The sequence below is a fragment of the Nansenia antarctica genome, assembly GCF_963989245.1.
Source record: "Nansenia antarctica genome assembly, chromosome: 3".
Classification (NCBI taxonomy): Eukaryota; Metazoa; Chordata; class Actinopteri; order Argentiniformes; family Microstomatidae; genus Nansenia; species Nansenia antarctica.
In genome coordinates this window covers 1,454,801-1,477,582 of record NC_137688.1, presented here as the reverse complement: position 1 = coordinate 1,477,582, position 22,782 = coordinate 1,454,801, and the positions used below count along the sequence as shown (strand labels likewise).

Here is a 22,782-nt window from a genome sequence, read left to right as displayed (position 1 = left end):
TGAATGAATGAATGAATGAATGGTCTTTATGAATGTTTAGTCCGAAGGCTGCGTTTTGGAAATAAACCTAAGCTGTCTGTGGTAGAAGTGTATCACCGTCACCCACCTGCTGCTCATAGTGAAGATAACTCAGCTGCACCTCTATCCTCCTTTGTACATTCTGAAGTAGTAATTATAGATATATAATATAGATTTTAAGCTAGACTGGTTTAGTCCAGACCTCCTCCAAATGAACACAGCCTAATTTCTAGAACCCAGATAAATCCACCCTGCTATTTACGTCCTAACACACATAGGACTTATATATACAACGCCTATAGAAAGTCATCATACCTCTTCATTTTTTCCATATTTTGTTGTGTTATAGACTCAATTTAAAATGTATAAAATAAAATGAAATGTTGTCATCGACCTACACACAATAAGGACAAAGTGAAAACTATTTATTTTTCTTAATTTCTGCAAATATATAAAAATGTAAACACAGAAATACTGTACCTCATGTGCATAAGTGTTCAAACCCTTTGCAATGACACTCTTAAAATGAGCAGAAATGCAAAAATGTCATCCACAAATCACTCAATAAGTTGAATTGAGTCAATCTTAATGCAAGGATAATAGTTCATGTAATTTTGGAATCAATATCTTTTTTTATAGGGCCTCTGATTTGCATAGGAATCAATTACACTCTGTGTAGATTAGGATGTCACTACAAACTGAGCAAATGGAGAGGAACAAAACTGCTCAGGAATGCTGAGGCCTGGGAGACTTACACACATCTACCCTGAGGCCTGGGGAGACTTACACACATCTACCCTGAGGCCTGGGAGACTTACACACATCTACCCTGAGGCCTGGGGAGACTTACAAACATCTACCCTGAGGCCTGGGGAGACTTACACACATCTACCCTGAGGCCTGGGGAGACTTACACACATCTACTCTGAGGCCTGGGGAGACTTACACACATCTACCCTGAGGCCTGGGGAGACTTACACACATCTACCCTGAGGCCTGGGGAGACTTACACACATCTACCCTGAGGCCTGGGGAGACTTACAAACATCTACCCTGAGGCCTGGGGAGACTTACACACATCTACCCTGAGGCCTGGGGAGACTTACACACATCTACCCTGAGGCCTGGGGAGACTTACACACATCTACCCTGAGGCCTGGGAGACTTACACACATCTACCCTGAGGCCTGGGGAGACTTACACACATCTACCCTGAGGCCTGGGGAGACTTACACACATCTACACAGTTGAGTGGTGGAGGGGAAAAAGCCCAGTTCATGGGACAACATCATCTCAGTCACTCTACAAAATTGGTCTACAACCAAGTGGCCAAAAATAATCCCTTAATGGAAAAATAATCTATCTCAGATCCATAATTGTGTTTGCAGCAATGAATTCAAATGATACAGCAAAGAAAGTGGCTGAAAATGTGTTTATTTGGTTTTACTACAAAGCATTAAGTTTAGTGCAAATTGAGCACATCATGCAATACAGTTTCTGCACCATCTCTCGTGTGAAGAATAGTGGTAGCTGGTAGCTGCATCGAGTTATGGGTGTATTTGTCACTGGCAGGGACTGAGGAGTTGGGACTGATTTGCTGAGTTGGTAGTGACATCCTAATCTACACAGAGTGTAATTGATTCCTTTGCAAATCAGAGACCCTATAAAAACAAAGCTATTCATTCCAAACTTACATAAACTATTATCTTTGCATTAAGATGGACTCAAATCAACTTATTGAGTGATTTGTTGATGACATCTTTGCTTTTAGCTCATTTTAAGAGCAAAGGGTATGAATACTTATGCACATGAGATATTTCTGTGTTTCAATTATAATATACATTTGCAGAGATTTCTAAAAAACGTGTTTTATGACATTTTAAATTGGGTCTATAATGCAACAAAATGTGGAAAAGGTGACACTGTTTCTGCAATGGCCATGTTCTTATCTTATCTTGTGTTATCTGTCAGCCATCCCATAGTGTGTCTTATCATTAAGGACTGCAGGTTTATATTGTGTTTTTTTCCGTATCTGTTGCGATTACTTGCTTTTAAGTGTTGTCAAGGTTACGGTCAGGATCAGGATCTGGGGGAAAGAGAAGCTCTGCAGAGAGAGAGGATTTACCCATATACTGCATGACCTGAGTCACACACACACGCACACGCACACGCACACGCACACGCACACACACACACACACACACACACACACACACACACACACACACACAACATTGGTAACCCAAGTTACAATGACATAATTACACTCCTCTCTTTCAGCTTGTGGCCACCACTGCCTTTTAGACATTGATTAGTTCCTTCTTCAGCCACTGTTCAAACATACAATCTTACATGACTTTGGCTTATTAGCTTCATCTATTTTCCATCCATGTCCCTGTCCAACCAATGTGGATCTCCTGTACCCTCCAAGTAACAAGACCTAACCCTCACCGGTGACGTGGGCTGGTCAACCCTCATTAGCCTGCAGCAGTCTCCATGCACATTTTAATTTTAATTTTATAATAATTTTGCCATTTAGCGGATGCTTTTAATCCAAAGCGATTTACAATTACGAATTACAGGGACATTCCCCCTGGAGTAACTGAGGGCTAAGTGCCTTACTCAAGGGCACACTAGTAGTGGTGTGGTTTCAGGCGGGATTTGAACTCACAACCTTCCGATCACAAGTGCAACTCACTATCCACTAGACCACCATTACCCCATGCAGCCGTGAGTTTGACATGGTTGCATGTTCCTCTCAGGGGGACGTGTCTCAGTTGGGCTCAGGGCGAGTGATGTTCCTCTTCTCCAAAGCGAGGCTACCGTTATGGTAAGTCAACTCCATGCAAATGTGTTTTAACTGTTGTTATACAGTTAACAGTTAGTTCCGACTAAGTCATTTGATTGGACAAGAGGCATTCCATGAGTGCCGATATACAGTATAACAGCACTGGGACTTTTAACTGTATGTATCACTCCGCCGCACAGGTATTCTATTGTTTGTGTCCGGGTTACTAGGCAACAGTCCAGTTGAAGTTCAGTATCGGAACAATTTTTTTGTTGCCGGAGCCAAAATAAATGATTAAATAAACAAACAAATCATAATCTGTTGTTGTTTATTACTGTTAACTAATAAATGGCTCTTGTAGAACTGTTAAAAAAGTATAAAAGCAATATCACACTTGATAGGCCTGCGGCCTCGTACCTTCGACCGAATCACAGCCGTGCTGATATTCAGTATAACAGCACGACCTCCAGTGTGATATTGCTTAATTAACATGTGCACTCAACCCAAACATGCATACAGTATGTGTGGAGCCAGTAAGAACTAATCATTCATACGTATTTGGACTGTTGTGCTAACTGCACTTACGTTTAACACTTAACAGATGTGCACTTATTAAGAGTGGTCATGTGGCCTGGGGTGGTCCAGTGGTCTAGCACCGTGCCCGGTCTACAGTGCACCACATATGCCCATGTCGGCATGGGTTCGAATCCAGCCCATGCCCTGCTGACCCTCTCTGCTTTCCTGTCTGTCTTCACTGTATCTGTCCAATAAAATGAAAAATATGATTTGGACTGCCCCATTCAGAAAAAAAAGAGTGTTCATAAACTGATGACCAATGCATATTTATAAAATATCCAAGAGTATATACATAGGCCTACTGATGATGTATTTATGTAACGGTTTTTGATGATGATGCATATTTCCACTTTAGGGGTCCATAGATTTCATCTCTGTGGAAATGGAGTACAACTCTGAAACAAACCTGGCTGAGGAGATGCAAAGCGTCCAGGTAACCAAGTCTTGCGTAGTCTGATAAGTGTCAGTGTCATTTATTAGCTTTTTACCAGAATAAAAAGACACACTTAAAATAAAGAATTGGTCATAATTATGGTTTTTAAAAAAGGTGGGCGAGGTATAGGTCAATTCAAATCAAATGTTATTGTTCATGTACACAATATACAAGACACAGAGAAATGAAAATTATTTAGGCCTAGCAACTCCACAATAATGCAACTAACAGTACAACTAACAGTACAACTAACAGTACAATGCAATAATCACAATAGAACAAACAAAGTACAATAACAAGCATAAGGTGGCTCAGTAATAGCAGCATAAAGTCAACAATAAGCGTGTGAGTGCGTGTGTGTGTGTGTGTGTGTGTGTGTGTGTGCGTGTGCGTGTGTGTGTGCGTGTGCGTGTGTGTGTGCGTGTGCGTGTGTACGTGTGTGTGTGAGTCTAGGTTTATGATTGACTACGGTCAGGGTTGAGGTGAGGGCTAAAGATAGCATGGTACGACACTTCTGTCTAGGGAACCAGCTAGCTACCTAACCATACCACCTAGCTACCTAACCATACCACCTAACCATACCACCTAGCTACCTAACCATACCACCTAGCTACCTAACCATACCACCTCTGACCTCTAAAATACATTGGTATCTATAAAAGGTTGTTGGCATCCGTTCCTAACCTAATGTGTATAACAAAATGTCTCTATACGTGATGTTATGTAGACCCATGGGCATCTTACCCATGGAGGAGGAGGAGAGAGAGGAGGAGGGGGTGAGAGAAGGAGAGGAGAGAGGAGGAGAGGAGAGAAAGGAGGAGGGGATGAGAGGAGGAGAGAGAGGAGGAGGGGGTGAGAGGAGGAGGAGAGAAAGGAGGAGGGGGGTGAGAGGAGGAGAGGAGAGAGGAGGGGGTGAGAGGAGGAGAGGAGAGAAAGGAGGAGGGGATGAGAGGAGGAGAGGAGAGAGGAGGGGGTGAGAGGAGGAGGAGAGAGAGGAGGAGGGGATGAGAGGAGGAGAGGAGAGAGGAGAGAGGAGGGGGTGAGAGGAGGAGGGGGCGAGAGGAGGAGACACAGAAGGAAACACAACACAGGATGTGGGACATAACATAGCATGACATCAACCAGGGGAGAATGAATAGAGGGAGCCTTACTCACAGCCACGGTGTATTCAATTGCCAGTATGTCTGTATATTTTCCGGATTTTTCTATTCATAACTTTTACTTAGTTAGCAGGTAGCATAATGAGAACATTATTTTGTGTCATTCATTGAATCAGTGTAAAGTAACTGCAATTCTATTTCCTTTAATCTAATCTAATCTAATCTAATCTAATCTAATCTAAAAACATTAAGATGACCTCGGATGCCGTAAGCGCAATTCTACAACACCATAAACCTGTTTTACCTTCGTCAGTTGCACGCCAGTCAACATTGCATCAGGAAATCTATTACCTCTATTACCACGCACCGTCCTACACATACATACATACATGTACCTGTTAGTGATGAAATACATTTTCACATTTACATGTTTGGCATTTATCAGACGCCTTATTACAAAGCGACTTACAATCAATACATTTGACTAAGCAAGTGAATCATCAATCCACCAGTCGTAGCAGGAAGAGTAATCCAGCTCAGGCCCGGGGCCATTGATAGAAGGAAAAACCTTCTTCTAAACCTAGGTTGTTGTTGTTGTTTTTAAAATATATTTAGACACTGGAGAAACAGGGAAACAGTACAAGGGGGGCAATAGACGTTTTTAGGGGACACAGTAGAGGGGAAAAGCGGGTGTCTTCAGGAGACGCAGTGCTGGGGGGCAGTAGATGTCTCAGGAGGAGCAGTTAGTTAAGGTGTAACCCAAAGAGATGGAGGTCTTCAGTCTACGACGGAAGATGGGTAGTGGTATTAGTGAAATACAAGGTTATAGCGGCAACTAATCACCAAATGCATGAGCAGTAAGAACACAACAGCAGACCTCTGGCCCAAACAGGAAGCTTAGGCGGACAGGAAGCTGAGGCGGACAGGAAGCTTAGGCGGACAGGAAGCTGAGGCGGACAGGAAGCTGAGGCGGACAGGAAGCTGAGGCAGACAGGAAGCTGAGGCGGACAGGAAGCTGAGGCAGACAGGAAGCTGAGGCAGACAGGAAGCTGAGGCAGACAGGAAGCTGAGGCAGACAGGAAGCTGAGGCAGACAGGAAGCTGAGGCAGACAGGAAGCTGAGGCAGACAGGAAGCTGAGGCAGACAGGAAGCTGAGGCAGACAGGAAGCTGAGGCAGACAGGAAGCTGAGGCGGACAGGAAGCTGAGGCGGACAGGAAGCTGAGGCAGACAGGAAGCTGAGGCAAACAGGAAGCTGAGGCAGACAGGAAGCTGAGGCAGACAGGAAGCTGAGGCGGACAGGAAGCTGAGGCAGACAGGAAGCTGAGGCAGACAGGAAGCTGAGGCAGACAGGAAGCTGAGGCAGACAGGAAGCTGAGGCAAACAGGAAGCTGAGGCAGACAGGAAGCTGAGGCAGACAGGAAGGTGACCAAAGAGGCAGAGCAACAGGTGCACACAAGTTCTATAGAGAATCACAGGTAATCACTAATTGTTCACAGATGGTGAGTGGCTTCCCCCCTGTCACATCATGAAGCCCTTGAATGACCCTAACGCTAACTAAACAAGTGCTTTAAAGAGAAATACTGTAGTAGAAATATGACTACAACTTACTTACTTACTTGACTTAAACCTTTGTATTCCTTGTGGAACATAGGCCATTGATGAACTGTAGTTGACTACAACTTAACTGTCATAAATGCCCTTGAATGGCCCTAACCCTAACCTCTATACCATGTTCTAGAGAGCCAGTGGCCAGATACCCATTCTGATTTACAAGATGAATATGAAAGACTGCTGCTACAACCAGTTCAAGCCGCTCAGCAACATCCTGCAAGGTAAATCCAGCGCTACTACATACTGTACACTGAATGTCCACATCCACACATCATACACACTGTTTAGACAGCGATGTTATAATATGACTACAGAGCCCTCTTGACTGCAACATCCCAGTCAGGGGAGCCAAATCAGAGCCAATGAAAGCCCAAAATATCTGTTTGGTGTTGATCTATCCCACATGCTACCCTCCAAAACGAAACCTTTATATAGTCCAATAACAATTAAAAGGACTTTGAAGCAGGGCTGGTTGTTAACATGGTTTGCGGGACAGAATTCAGCAAATTGCTTATCTGCAAGGCAGGCAAGGGGAAGGTCACAAGGCATATCAGGAGGTTTAAAGCTCATCTCATATAGAGATCAGATAGAGTTCAACTGACTTATTTGGTCAGTTTGCAATCAAATGAATTACTATGAGGTTAAAGTATTGATTCTCATCTCTTATGTGATGGTATTTATGTACAAATTGGTTTCACGATTTAGATATGACAACACTTTTTATACATAGTCCCCCTATTTTAGGGCACCAAAAGTAATGAAACTATTTCTGGTGTGGGAAGTTCGAATTTTGTCCCACTCAAAAATGTTGTAAATGTAGGCACTCATTTACAAATTCAATTCGGTTGTTAAGTCTGACGTCAAACGTGACGTTAAGCAATTTCCGGGTCCAAACCAGAAATTCCCTGCACCAGAGTACCAGTGTACTACAGCACCAGAGTACCAGTGTACTAAAGCACCAGAGTACCAGTGTACTAAAGCACCAGAGTACCAGTGTACTACAGCACCAGAGTACCAGTGTACTACAGCACCAGAGTACCAGTGTACTAAAGCACCAGAGTACCAGTGTACTAAAGCACCAGAGTACCAGTGTACTAAAGCACCAGAGTACCAGTGTACTAAAGCGGTAGAATGACAGTTCAATCGTTTTTTAGACTCTGATCTATTCATACAACAAGGGACACAGCACTTTCCCGTTTTTCCCATATTGTCAGCGACTTTGAGCCTCGGAAAAGCGCTATACAAATATAATGAATTATTATTATTACTGCGGCATTTCGAACCCCAGCCAACTTTGGACCCGGAAACACGTCACGACTTAACAACCGAATAGGTTTAAAAATGTGTCCAATATATAAATCCAATAAAACAAATAGTCTGGTTGTTGAGAATAAATGACCAGTGGAAAACACTGAGCTTAGCCGAAACAGCAGTTTGTTTATTACAAACTTCCCAGAATGCAACAGACGAGTTGGTCTGGAACACAACTGAATGAGAGTGGCAAAATCACAGATGTTTATAGGGGGGAGCTCCTTCTATGCTGTCATTCCTACTTTTAGATCACCATGTTTGTCCCTCCCACCATCACAGATGTTTGTACATGAACCTATTCAACTAGACACATCTTGGCACAACTTTTAAGGCTGGGTGTCGTCCTAGCCGTTCTTACTGTAGACAACTAGCCTCCCTGATGACGTTAGATGACCCCTACCAACAGCATTCTCTCCAGTGGTGTAGTCTAGTGTTTTCTAGTGGGTATCACTGGTGTAGTCTAGTGTTTTCTAGTGGGTATTATATTGTGATTTTCCCCTCCCAGCCTCATATTGTTCATTTCGGAACCCCATAAAAATACATCTGCGCTCCCTGTCTAACGTTATATATCTAACATTACATGTTATGAGGCTGATCTGTGCATGATAGTGCTGCATTTTGACATATTTCATGTCGCATCTCGCCCCGTTGATGGTATATGAGCTATAGTCAGTCCCAATGGTCCAAAAGTCAAGTGCTTCGTAACACAGACGGGGTGAATTATTTTATGAATGAAAGTGAAAGTTCTGTCACAAAACACCGTTACGTGTCCTCACACATTTTTAAGTGGGTATATGGAAATCCTTGGCCTTTCCTAGTGGGTATATGGCGTAGGCCTGCGTATCACTAGGCTACACCACTGATTCCCTCCCAGCGATGTACAGTGGTGGCTTGGAAGGAGAGATCGGCATAGAAAGAAAGAGTTACTGCAGTTCTTTTCAAATCCATCCTATGGATAATAGGTGTGTTAGTATGGATGATTTGAACAACGACCCACTGTGTATGTTCTGAAACCATTACAGTTCTGAGACACAAAGATCTGCACATTTTGGGATGTGACTTGGTTGACTTGTTTGGGGAGCTGGATGTCGTGGATACTCCTGATAGGTAAACGATTCACTTATTAAAATGCATCAAGAAATTATAATTGTGATGACGCAATAACACAAATCAGAGATTGGGCTAGATTTATCTCTATATTCGTATCATTGCATCTATACCATACCTCTGTATTATTTGAAATTAATAACGTTATAATAATAACGATCTTAAAGGACTTAGAAGATGAAAGTATTAGAAATTGTCATTGCTTTTAATTCAGTATCCGTGCCCGCCCAAACCTGCTTATAATTTCTTGTTATTTTGTATTATGTATCTTATTGGAAATTGTCATTGTTTTTAATTCAGTATCTGTGCCCGTCCAAACCTGCTTTTAATTTCTTATTTCTTATTATTCTTATCTTATCTTATTATCTGTGTATTGAATGGATGCCTGTGTCCTTGTGCTGCCCCCTCTTGGCCAGATCCCCCTTGGAAAAGAGATTCCTCATCTCAAAGAGGTCACCTGGTTAAATAAAGGTAAACAAAATTAAAAAATAAAAAAGAATTGTCTTCACCTCTCTCGCCTACAGTATTAAAGAGCATACTGGAGACACACGCTCCTTAGAGAGAAGCTACCAGAGTGTGTGGGATAAGTTTGGCTCTCAGACCTCATCCGAGCGAGACGTCTTCCTGAACGAGTCTTTTCCCGACGGCTTCCTCTGGGCCGCTTCCAGCGAGTCCTTCAAGGTGGAGGGCGGCTGGTCAGAACACGGGAAGGGCGAGTCCATCTGGGACCGGTTCGGCCACGAGGGCCGAGCCTTCCAGAACCAGACGTCCGACCTGGCTTGCGACAGTTACCACAAAGTGGACTACGACGTCTACCTGCTCAGGGGTCTCCGCGTCGACGCCTACCAGTTCTCCATCTCCTGGAGCCGACTCTTCCCCTCCGGTCGCCGGGAGGACCGCTCCGAGGAAGGAGCGCTCTACTACGACAAGCTGCTGGACGCTCTGGCGGAGTCTGGCATAGAGCCCGCCGTCACCCTGCATCACTGGGACCTCCCTCAGGTGCTCCAGGACCTGGGAGGCTGGACTGCCGACTCGATCGTGGACGCTTTCAGAGACTACGCCGACTTCTGCTTCTCCAGGTTCGGAGATCGGGTTAAGACCTGGAACACCTTCGGCAGCCCCTGGGTGGTGAGCCACGCTGGGTACGGGACGGGGGAGCACCCCCCCGGGAGGAAGGACTACGTGGTCAGCTCCTACCAGGTGAGTGGTTTGGCCAGGTGTGGCCACAACAGCCTTCCACTTAACACTAGAACAGCCACGAGGGGTCATTTTGACAACATCCCCCTGTGAGTAAAGAAACGTGTTACACTCGATCAAATTTCAGGACCCTCCTTTCATGACTTTTCCTAGATATGTGCGTTCTACAACCCAGTGTACAACACCAGTATCCTTACATTTTCAAAATCACATCAGGTTAAGCTAATATAAAGCTATTTGCCGTTTTTCTGTGTAGAATCAGAATCAGAATCAGAATCAGAATCAGAAGACTTTTATTGCCATGACATGTAAACATGTTAGGAATTTGGTTTGGTACCATGGAGCACGGTTTACAGAAGGACAGGTGCAAGACAGGACAAGACAGTGCAAACCAACATCAAAGTGCAAGAGTCATAATTAATATCAATATAAAGTGCAGAGATTCAAGTGTTCAAGTGTTCAAGTGTTCATATCCAGACAGTGCAAAGCTCTCTGGGTGGGGTTGGAGGGAGGGTAGATAGATAGGGGTCAGGTCAAGGGGGGGGGGGGGCCAGCGGCATTTAGGAGCCGGATGGCTGTGGGGAAAAAGCTGTTGGTATGTCGGACCTTCACAGTATTTATGGACCGCACCCTCCTGCCTGAGGGGAGCGGGGCGAAGAGACCGTGTCCTGGGTGTGCGGGGTCAGCCATGATCTTCCTGGCCCTCCCCAAAGCCCTACTTTTAAACAGGGCCTCAAGGGGGGGCAAAGGGCAGCCAATCACCCTCTCCGCCGAGCGTATCACCCGCTGCAGCTTGGCCTTGTCCTTGGCCGCTGCAGCGGGGAACCAGATGATGATGGCGGAGGTGACGATGGACTCAATGATGGCCGTGTAGAAGTTCACTAGCGTGGTCTTACGAAGGTGGAATTTCCTGAGCTGCCTCAGGAAAAACAGTCTCTTCTGGGCCTTTTTTGTGAGGGCGTTGATGTGGGGCCCCCACTTCAAGTCCCGAGAGACTGTCACCCCAAGGAAGCGGCATGACTCCACTGTGGTGACTGGAGTGCCTCCCAGTATGATTGGAGAGGGAGGGGGTGGGTTCCTCCTGAAGTCCACTATCAGCTCCACTGTCTTAAGAGCATTTAGCTCCAGGTTGTTCCGGGTGCACCAGGAGACCACCAAGTCAATCTCGCTCCTGTAAGCAGATTCATCCCCCTTGGAGATGAGCCCTACCAGAGCCTAGGAAGCAGGCTCTTTTAGTAGGTAAAAAAGGTTCTAGTGTTAATATAAAACAAGCAGAAACTAGGAGGGCTTTTAGAGGACAGAGCTTAGAGCTTACCTCTGGAGTAAGGTGAACAGATAGGAAAGCCTATTTTTTTAGCCTACTTTTATTCTTTTTATTTTTCCTAGAAGATTGAGATTGAGATTGAGATTGAGATAACGTTTATTGCCACTATGCGTTACACATATAGGAATTTGCTTCGTCACCACAGCAAGTGCGTTTATACTTTTTTCACATATCAAAAAACAGGACAACACAACAACAACACAGGACAGACAACAGTGCATTGGATAGTGCGGTATAAAGTAAAGTGCAGTGCAGAGTTTTTTTTTTACAGAGTCCAGTTCAGTCCTGGGCAGACTTGGGGGCGGGGGGGGGGGGGAAGCCAGAGTCATTTAACAGCCTGGCGGCTGAGGGGTAGAAGCTGAGCCTGTGGCGGGCCTTAAGTGCCTTAGGCAGCCGCAACCTTCTTCCAGAGGGAAGCAGGGTGAGGAGGCCGTGGCCGGGGTGGAAGGGGTCAGCCATGATCTTCCTTGCCCTCCTCAGAGCCCTGGTGTCATGCAGGGAGTTGAGGGAGGGCAAGGGACAGCCGATCACCCTCTCTGCTGAACGTCGCACCCGCTGCAACTTGGCCTTGTCCTTGGTCGTTGCAGCAGGGAACCAGGTGATGATGGAGTGGGTGAGGATGGATTCTATGATGGCCGTGTAGAACTGGACCATCATGGACCTCGGCAGCCTGAGTTTCCTCAGCTGCCGGAGGAAGAACATCCTCTTCTGGGCCTTCTTTGTGAGGACCTCGGTGTTCTGCTCCCACTTTAGGTCCCGGGAGATGGTCATGCCTAGAAAGCGGCATGACTCCACGGAGGCCACCGGGGTACCTCCCAGCGTGATGGGGGGGGCAGGGCTGGGCTAGAAGTTCCTAATCCTTTTTGTTTGGGGGGGGGGGGTAATGATTATTTAATGATTGTTTGATGTTATTGATGTTATTGTTGTCTTGTATGTTAATATCAAAGAACCATGTTGGAAATAAGTGTTCACACTTTCACATGTCATCCCTTGGATTACTGTTTTTACTCGATCCATGAATAAACTCAATCAATCAATCAATCAACACTTTCTAAGTGAACATGGCAGTCATCAAGTCCTGCTTCACCACTATGTTCTGCACATACAAGTGGACCACCACAATACATACAGTATATATGTATATATATATGTTGTTCGCATATGCATTTTCTGTAATGTTTCTGTATTTTGTTGGTGCAATCACAGAGTGCTTTAAAACAGCGGCTGGTGAAAGTTTTTCTTTTCTGTCGCCTGGTTAATGAATTGAGTTCCATTGTCTGAACAACCCCCCAACTGATAGGCGACTCACAACATACTGAAGTCCCACGCAGAGGCCTGGCACGTGTACAACGACCGGTACAGGAAGCAGCAGGGAGGGAGAGTCGGCATCGCCCTGAACTCCGACTGGGCCGAGCCGCTGGACCCCTCCAGGCCGCAGGACGTAGCCGCCGCGGACCGCTACCTGCAGTTCATGCTAGGATGGTTCGCCCATCCCATATTTGTGGACGGGGACTATCCGGCATCGCTCAAGACTCAGATTGAGCAGAAAAGACTCGATTGCTCCTCTGAACCGGCCAGACTACCTGTCTTCACTGCGGCAGAGAGCCGGCGAATGCGTGGAACCGCCGATTTCTTGGGGCTGAACCACTACACGTCCCGTAGGGTGGGCGACGTCGCGGGTGGGTGTGTCCCTGGCCCACAGGGGGTGGGAGACTTCCAGGCCCACGTGGACCCGGCCTGGTCCCCTACGGTGTCTGAGTGGATCCGTCCTGCGCCGTGGGGCCTACGCCGGCTACTCAACTACATCTCTGCAGAGTATCTGAAGGTCACCAGGGTGCCCGTCTACATAACGGGGAGCGGGATGCCCACAGGGTACAGTGCTGCAGACGCTCTCAACGACACGGAGCGCACGGAGTACTTGAGAGGCTACATCAACGAGGCGTTGAAAGGTACGTTTCTTTTACAGTAATTTACAGCAGGATGTACTTTTGTTTGTTTGTTTGTTTTATTTCGCACACATTTAGAAGGTACACAGTGGACGGAGAACACAGCAAGTAAACAGCAGGAGGAGGAGGCAAGACAACCCAGAAGGCCGATGTGGCGCCTCCACCTAATAATCACCCAGAGTTTTATAAAGAACACAACAATAACATACAGAAACATAACATAAGTACATAAGAGTGATGGCAAACTAGTAATAATAATAATAATAATAATAATGCCAAAATATGAATCAAACAGCAATGCCAACGTAAAAAAAGACAATGTGAATGTGTGATTATGTGTGATTACTTCATCTCCCAAAGCATTATTTTATACAAAGTATTATGATATGCTACTACACCTTCTTCATTTTGTTGTAGTGTAAGCAAAGTAGAAGTTATTATTAGTGTTATTGACATGTATGCTTGTTTAGTGTAAGCAAAGACAAGGTAACCCCTCCCTCCCCTCCCTTCCCCCACCCCTCCCCTACTGTTGTCTCGTGTCCTGTGCTTTGAGTTGCATTCATGTACGAAAGGCGCTATATAAATAAAGTTTCACTTCACTTCATTTTGACTCTTTTGGTTGTTTTAACAGCGGTCCGTCTGGACGGGGTGGACGTGCGGCGGTTCACGGTGCAGTCGCTGACGGACGGCTTCGAGGGGCCGCAGGGCTACAGCGAAAGGTTCGGTTTGCACTACGTCAACTTCGAAGACGCCAACAGGCCCAGAACCCCGAAGCGATCCGCTTATTTCTACTCAGAGGTCATCGAGAGGAACGGGTTTCCTAATACAACGACAACAGACAAAAGTCCACCGGAAAGTAGTTCCAGAGAGTTTCAAACCGCTACGCTGCAGCGTCGCACTCCTTTGCTGCCACCGTCTGAAGTTCCCTCCAGGTCAAAGGTCGTCTGGGAGAAGTTCTCACGCCAGTCCACGTTCGAAAGGAAGATTTATCACTACGGCACCTTTCCTGAGGGGTTCCGTTGGGGCGTGGCATCCTCAGCCTATCAGATTGAAGGTAGCTGGAACGTGGACGGGAAGGGTGCAAGTGTGTGGGACACCTTCACCCACCAGCCAGAAGACAGCATTACTGGTAACGCCAATGGCGACGTGGCTTGCGACAGCTATCAGCGGTTGGACGAAGACCTGTACATGCTCAGGGCGCTGAAGGTGAAGTCGTACAGATTCTCTCTATCCTGGTCCAGAATATTTCCCAACGGCTATAAGATTTCCCTGAACCAGAAGGGTGTCGACTACTACAACAGGCTCATCGACGGCCTCCTGGCTTCTAACATCACCCCCATGGTGACGCTCTACCACTGGGATCTACCCCAGGACCTGCAGGACATCGACGGCTGGGAAAACCTCCAGATGATCGACATCTTCAATGACTTCTGCGACTTCTGTTTCGAGACCTTCGGGGACAGAGTGAAATTTTGGTTGACTTTTAACCAGCCCCATACAATCGCGTGGTCAGGATATGGACTCGGGGAGATCCCACCGAATGTCAGGAAACCTGGGGATGCGCCGTACAGGATCGCACATAACCTCCTGAGGGCACACGCAAAGGCCTACCGTACTTACGACGCAAAGTATCGCAAACCCCAGGGCGGCCTGGTCTCCCTCGCCCTTAACGCAGAGTGGGCCGAGCCCAGAGACGCCGCTGTCCCCCGGGAAGTACTGGCCGCGGACCGCGCCCTCCAGTTCCAGCTAGGTTGGTTCGCACACCCCGTCTTCAAAAACGGTGACTATCCCGATGCCGTGAAGTGGCAGGTGGGCAACAAGAGTGAGCTCCAAGGCCTGGCAGAGTCCAGGCTCCCCGCCTTCACTGAACAAGAGAAGGCCGACATCAGGGGTACGGCTGACGTGTTCTGCATAAACACTTACACAACCAAGGTGATCAGTCACGCCACCACAAGGCTCTCTCCCCAGTCTTACGACGACGACCGGGATCTTAGAGAGGAGGAGGAAAGCGACTCCCCCACAACGGACGTCGGCGTCCGGAGGGCCGTAGCGTGGGGCCTGCGGAGGCTCCTCAACTGGATCAAAGAGGAGTACGGAGACCCGGAGATTTACGTTACAGAGAACGGAGTAGCTACGGACACAGGGACCACTGTGGACGACACCGACAGAATATTCTACTTCAAAACCTACATCGATGAGGCTCTAAAAGGTACGGTCTATTTAATTTATTTTATTTTATTTTACTATATAACTATTGTATATGTAAAAAGTGTAATTAATATGGATATTTATGACAAAAACTCACCACCTGAAATCTGGTCTTCGGCCAATAGAATTGCATGCTTGCAATAACATTCATTCTGAATGGGTACCATGTCAATGTAGACCTTATTAACACTACGACCGCCGCGGATCGCGACCTTATTCAATCGCGATGAGGTGTGATTCAGCACTATGATAGTTTAACATAGAGAAGAGTGTACTGACGCACAAAGATCGCTGGAGGGCGATGTCACACAAGGCCGTCTGCCAGGCTCCGACGCCTTTTCCCAGAATGCATTTCGCACCGGCAAGCAGAAGGCGATTTGAATCGTCCATTTTTTTTCAAAAAAAAAAATGCTGTAATTTTGCCTTTACAAGTGTTACCATGTCATTTTATGAAGTTTTAATATGTTTTCAGGTGAGAAAGTACCAATATATATTCCAAAAATGTGTCCAGTTTATCAAAATAACCCGTATATCTCCTCTGACGATTTTCGTCGTCGAATTCGCTAGCATGCGTTCGTAAATTCGCCCTGGAAATCTGGTTAGCACCCATGGAATGCCTCTTGTCCAATCAAATTACCTGGTCCCTTTATGACGTTGAACCCGGTGTGCGCTCCGGCGCTCTCATAGCGAATTTACGAACGCACCCTGCGGTTTCACTTTCAAGATCTAATTTTTTTGCATTGGAAAACACTTACAGAGTGAACTGTCATAATGAAAATATGACAAAGCCATTTGACTATCTTGTTCATAAACAATGGTGTCAGGACTTTTCATTTTGATGCCACTGACAACTGTTGTGCAAATGTTAATAGTGATGTGAGAAATGCACCAAAGCGACTGAGAAAACTGTATTATACACAACAGTGTTGTGTTGTGTATATGTGAGTGAGACTGTGGTCTACAGTGATATACAGAAAAAACATTATATACAATATTATACATATATTTTTGTTGTCAGGACTTGTTTAGTTATTGTCATTTCGCAGAGTCACCTCAATAAAGCAAATGAACAAATGGAACATTTGCGAACAGTTCTGTAACAAAACGCTGTTACTTTTCCTCACACATGTGTAAGTGGAAATCCTTGGCCTTTCCTGTGGTCCTCGCAAATAAACCAGAATAACTCGTTTCTAAAGTCAGTTCCATTCACTTGATATAATGGTTGAAGCATGGGGGATGGTAATCTTATTCTTCTTGATAGTCGCAGATCAGCCAAACAAAGGATTTCCATCCCCCACACCTCCCAATTGTGGCTTGTTTTTCCAATGAAGCCAACAAGGTCTTTGAATTTAGCCCTGCCATGACTAATCTCAAGTATATTGCAGGCAATAGACCTCCATTTATCCCTATACTTGTAGGGCAACTTAGAAACAATAAGCCTGAGGTTTGATGGGCTATCAAGCTCTTCCAGATAGTGCAAGTCTTGCATGGCATTGTTGCATCCTCTCAAATACAGTGCATAGGCCTGTAGTGACTTTCCATCTTCAGCCTTTATGCTTGGCCAGTTCAAGGCTTTATTTATATATATAATAACGTATGCATGTATGTAACGAGACTGCGGGAGTTTTCATTACTAACGAATGAAAGTTGATTATCATTATTAAAAAATAACTGTAATATATATTGCAATGTTGTCCCTTTCACACATAGTTCCAAGTAATTTCCTTGGAATCCCAAGCTGTGTTGACCAGGTATCGAGACACAACAGCAGGGGAGGGGTGGGGGAAGGGAGGGGAGGGAGGGGTTACATCACCCTCTGTAGAACATCTTCTATCTAATCGGCGCACTGTGCTAAAATGCAATGCAAACAAAACAACACAGGACAGACAGCAGTGCAGTGATGCGTTTTATATTATATTCTTTGAACAACAGAACGGGACTGGCGCCAGAAACTGCCATAATATACCATACATATATCTGCCATATATCGTACCTCCGTTTTATATTGAGAAATATGATGATAAATACATATAGGGCGGAGGTATGCTATGTGGTGTGTGGCTAGATATTTTCATGTAGCACTGTGACTGCGGGGGAACCCGATGTCTTTGTTCATTGATCGGAAACGATCGAGAGCCATCAACCCTCCCCCCATCAAGCGCATGTCTTATTGAGTCAACACGAGTTGACTCGCTGGAACGAGACAGACTGATACACACCACACCTCTGCCATATCATACATCGGTCCCACATGTATTTATTTACCATCATATTTTTCAATATAAAACAGTATGATATGGCAGATATATATGGTAGCCTACATTGCAGTCGTCCCGCAGTTCTAGTAGATCGCCGACATCATGTTATTTGATGTACATTTCACGGCAAGATAATTCCGATTTGTGGCAAACACCCAACAATTGTTCGTTCACTAAACATTATAACATGAACACAGTTATAGCACCAGTTCCTAGCACCTAGTTTCCTAGCACCAGGGGAGCCCCCCCTCCCAAATTTCGTTGTTTGGTACCTGTACTATATCAATGACAAATAAAGACCATTCATTCATTCATTCATTCAAACAATGACAGTTACAGTCTCGCTCAAACTGTAGCGAGATTAGGAGACTACTAATTGAGAAAAAGAAAAGAAAATACATGAAAGAAAGGAGAGAAAGAGTACAGAATGATAAATCCGCTAATGTGTGTAATGAAAAGTGTGACAATGTTGAAAGACATGATGTCATAATCAAAATATAAAACCTGGTTGGATAAAATAAGATTCTGTTGTGATTGTGTTGACATTGTTGTGATGTCAAAAGAGATCTTGGTTATGTAATGTGTAAAGTGGAGAGGAGATTGATCGGAACTGCGGGAGTTTTCATTACTAACGAATGATGGTTGATTATTATTATACAAAAATAATAGTAATAAATATTGCAATATTGTGTTATCATAGTTATGAGCTTCACAGTGATAACGTCTGTTTATTTGTCGTGAACTTCACGCCGGCCGTGCCCGTAACATCAGCAGACAATCGACTGCTGTAAGCTTGTAAGCGTTGAAACCTGCTTGGCAGCTTTGAAACCCGCTTGGCAGCTTTGAAACCCGCTTGGCTCGCTCATGAATTGGCAGCTATTGTTTGCTAATGGGAAACGATCAATAAGATTACCCTCCCCCGTGTATCAACCATCAAGTGATTGTAACTCACTTTAGAAACTAGTTCTTAGCCTACACGTTTCTTTGTCAAATACATGCTCTGCATGTTTCTCTAAAATGCATAAAGTTCCTATAAGCAGAGAAGTGGGGAAATTATTAGAGCAATCTGATATGAAGCTTGAGTCAGCTGAGAACGAACTATGGAACAGATTAAATGCTATATATGGAGAGGAGATTGATTGAGACAGCGGGAGCTTTACTAATGAATGAAAGTTGATTATCATTATTAAAAAAGAATAGTAATAAATATTGCAATATTGTGTTATCATAGTTATGAGCTTCACACAGTCTGTTTATTTGTCGTGAACTTCACGCCGGCCATAACATCAGCAGACACATGAACACAGTGAGGATTCAAACCAACAAAAATAATTAATACACATCATTTCATTTATAATGTGCAGTAAACAAACAAAATAATGTATACTCTCTGCAATTGGCTACTATACAATGGTGCCAAAATCAACTATCCAAATATGAATCTGCGTATATCTATGTACAACCTTGATTGAACCAAGATTCATAGACAGATTGTCCCTTTTGCATATCATCATAATAGGCATTCGTGTCATCATGTTCTTTACACATTACATAACCAAGATTTATTTTGCAATCACAACAATGTCAACACAATCACAACAGAATCTTATTTAATCCAATCAGGTTGTATATATAATCTATATATATAATCTATATATTGGTTTCAATATACCTCCATAGCAGTCTACAGTCTAATTTAGCTATATATATAATTACATTATGAGAACATCAGTATTTTTACGCCTTTGGTTGTATTGTCTGAACGAACATTGATTGGGAGACATACTGTACAGTTTATCATTTTCATAACTGTCTGCACATATACATATCTTATTTTGATTGTTATTGTAGCCTATATATAAACACAAATATCAGTCTTATGCACTGTGTCTCATTCAGCACTGAAGCCTGAATTTGAGCACAGTGTGTGCCCCCTTGCTACCTCTGCTGATATAAAAGAGAATTGCAGGCTTGGAGAAAAAGATGGCAGCCACAAATACACAGACACACACAGAAATACTGCTAAAACGCTTTATACTAACTCGATTTTGAAAATGTAAAAATGCTGGGTGGTAGAACGCACATATCTAGGAAAAGTCATGAAAGGAGGGTCCTGAAATGTGATCGAGTGCAAAGGTAGAATTTTTTTTGTACTCACTGGTGCTGTTTAACACCTCACGGCTGTTCTAGTGTTAACCAGTCATCAAAAAAGTGGGACAAAAGTTGTTTCTAATTCAAAATGGCAGCTTGCAGATGGAAAACTAGTTAGCTTTTTCCATTATTAATAAGACGTTAAACAATTTCTCAATGGAACTAGCCTGTTTCAAATTAATTGCTGAAATTTAGCCTAGCCTAGCGATGTGTAAATGTTTGTTGTTAGTTACCTTCTGTCTGGGAGGCTGTTTGAATCCAGCTAATTTGATTGATTTGATTAGATTTTTATTAGGAATTGACATAGAATCATTTACACATCATGACACTAAGTAATGTCCAGAGGATAGCACTTGAAAGCATTATTTAAAACACTTTTTTCCAAAGTGGTCCTAAAATGAATGAGAATAAAATGAGAATAAAACAAAACATCACACAGCATAAAACAGCATTAAAAACAGCATAAAGACAGCTTAAGAACACAGCATAAAAAACACACATTAAAACACACAACATGGAAACATAGAAAAATGAAACAAAACAAATCGGTTAAGCTAAAACTGGCCTTGTTGCCACAGGAGGTGCAAAGCTACGAAATGCATCTTTAAGGCGGTTTAGTCTTGACAGTCTGATAACTTGTGCTTGTTGGTGTCCATCACAATTAATGTGCTTGTTAGCTAGGTGCCAAACGTAATATGTAATATGTAATATGTAATATTAATATGTAATACAGTGTAATGTTATCAAAATAGTGTAAAGTTATCCAAATACAATGACTCTCAGTATCCCCCCCCCCCCCGTGACACGACTTTGCACGACTGCTGGTTGCACATCCCTGGTCAATGTGATCACTCTTTAACCTTTGCACTACTGATGTTTACAATACTACCTTTGCACATACTGTATTATTGCACATTGCACACACCTCTTTGATATAGCCTCTTTTTATACATCTGCACATTACATACTGTACATAAGCTACCTTAGCTGTACATAGCTCATAACTGTATATACCTCTAAACTTACATTCATGCCTTATTCTACCTATCAATATCAGTGTCATGTTTTTTTATATCATGTTCTTATATCACTATTTGCACTTCTGGTTAGATGCTAAGCTGTATTTTGTTGTCTAGTACTCTGAAATGACAAAGTTGAATCTAATCTAATCTAATCTAATCTAATCTAATCTTTATGGAAGTTAATTATCAAGACCATTCAGGCTGAGTTGTGTGGGAGTTTTTTTGTAAAAGAGAGGAGGAGGAGACCATAGCTATTGAACAGTTGTAGGAGTCTCTAGGCACAGAGGACTGGCTTGAACAGAGCGTTTATTTCGCTGACGTGCTGGCGGAATTCTGTTCCGAAAATAATAAACACACACAAACAATACTAAACCCTTTCGGGATTGGCTCGCTCGTTTCGGCACAGTGTCCGTCTCTGTCTGTCTCTCTGTCTCTGTGTCTGTGTCTCTGTCTCTCTGTCTCTCTCTCTGTCTCTGTCTCTCTCTCTCTCTCTCTCTCTCTCTCTCTCTCTCTCTCTCTCTCTCTCTCTCTCTCTCTCTCTCTCTCTCTCTCTCTCTCTCTCTCTCTCTCTCTCTCTCTCTCTCTCTCTCTCTCTCTCTCTCTCTCTCTCTCTCTCTCTCTCTCTCTCTCTCTCTCTCTCTCTCTCTCCGTCTGGCAGGTTCTCTCTGCCTCGTTCACTCCTGGGGGGTACAAACACACACAGGTTAAAAAGACCGGCTGGATGCTGAGGCTGATTGCTGACACCTGTCCGTAATCAGCCCCGTCATCCACCCTCCACCACAGTCTGGCTCCCCCTGCAGGCCAGAACGCGCCATGCTCCCCACAACAGTGTTTTTTTTTTTTTATCTATGGAGGAGGCATTTGAGATAAACGGTTTGGATAGTCACATTTAGGATGAGAACAACAAAAATTTGAATAAACCGTTCGCTAACTCTGTGTTCCATGTGCTCATGTTATGTTGCTTGTTGTTTCTGTGTTGTCTGTTTCTCCCATATTGTCAGCGTCTTTGAGCCTCGGAAAAGCGCTATATAAATAAAATGAATTATTATTATTATTATTATTATTATTAACCCTTTGCTTACTCTCTTGTGTCGTCTTAGCCCATGACCTGGATGGTGTGAAGCTTAGAGGATACACTGCCTCGTCTCTGATGGATTCCTTTGAGTGGCTCAACGGGTACACAGTGGGCTTTGGGCTCCACCACGTGGACTTTACCCACCCGAGCCGCCCCAGGACACCTAAGCGCTCAGCCCACTTCTACCACCAAGTCGTGAGGGACAACGGCTTTCCCCACCCGGAGGACGGCACACCCATTTATGGAAACTTCCGGAAGGATTTTATCTGGAGTACAGCTACAGCCTCATATCAGGTTACTGACTGCTCATTGCTATGATTTCTGAGCTCATGAACAGCCTTTAAAAACACTATTATAACCAGTTGGCTCCTAACTGCCATTTTAGTTGGTATGGTCCTCGTAAAAAAATGACAATGGCTGATAAAAAAAAACTGTTTGTGCCACTTCCTATTATATTATATTCAGAAAATACTCCTATAAAGGGTTGCATGACATGTTTAACTAGAACAGCCACGAGGGGACATTTGACCCCTGTGAGAAAAGAAAAGTGTTTGTATCTTTGCACTCGATCAAATTTCAGGACCCTCCTTTCATGACTTTTCCTAGATATGTGCAGTTCTACCACCCAGTATCCTTACGTTTTCAACATCACATCA

The 22,782-nt window shown here is 44.2% G+C and overlaps 1 protein-coding gene across 1 annotated transcript in view; it reads left to right on the top strand.

Moving 5' to 3' along the window:
- Window positions 1-22,782, top strand: part of LOC308153194 (lactase/phlorizin hydrolase-like) — a gene marked incomplete at both ends in the record, with an annotated part of 41,785 nt that overhangs the window by 1,030 nt on the left and 17,973 nt on the right. Inside the window, 6 exons of the mRNA XM_080526280.1 lie at window positions 6,655-6,748; window positions 8,861-8,945; window positions 9,470-10,145; window positions 12,767-13,415; window positions 14,044-15,621; window positions 22,152-22,420. Of these exons, the coding sequence (XP_080382406.1) occupies window positions 6,655-6,748; window positions 8,861-8,945; window positions 9,470-10,145; window positions 12,767-13,415; window positions 14,044-15,621; window positions 22,152-22,420 (3,351 nt within the window). The remainder of the gene's footprint in view (window positions 1-6,654; window positions 6,749-8,860; window positions 8,946-9,469; window positions 10,146-12,766; window positions 13,416-14,043; window positions 15,622-22,151; window positions 22,421-22,782) is intronic.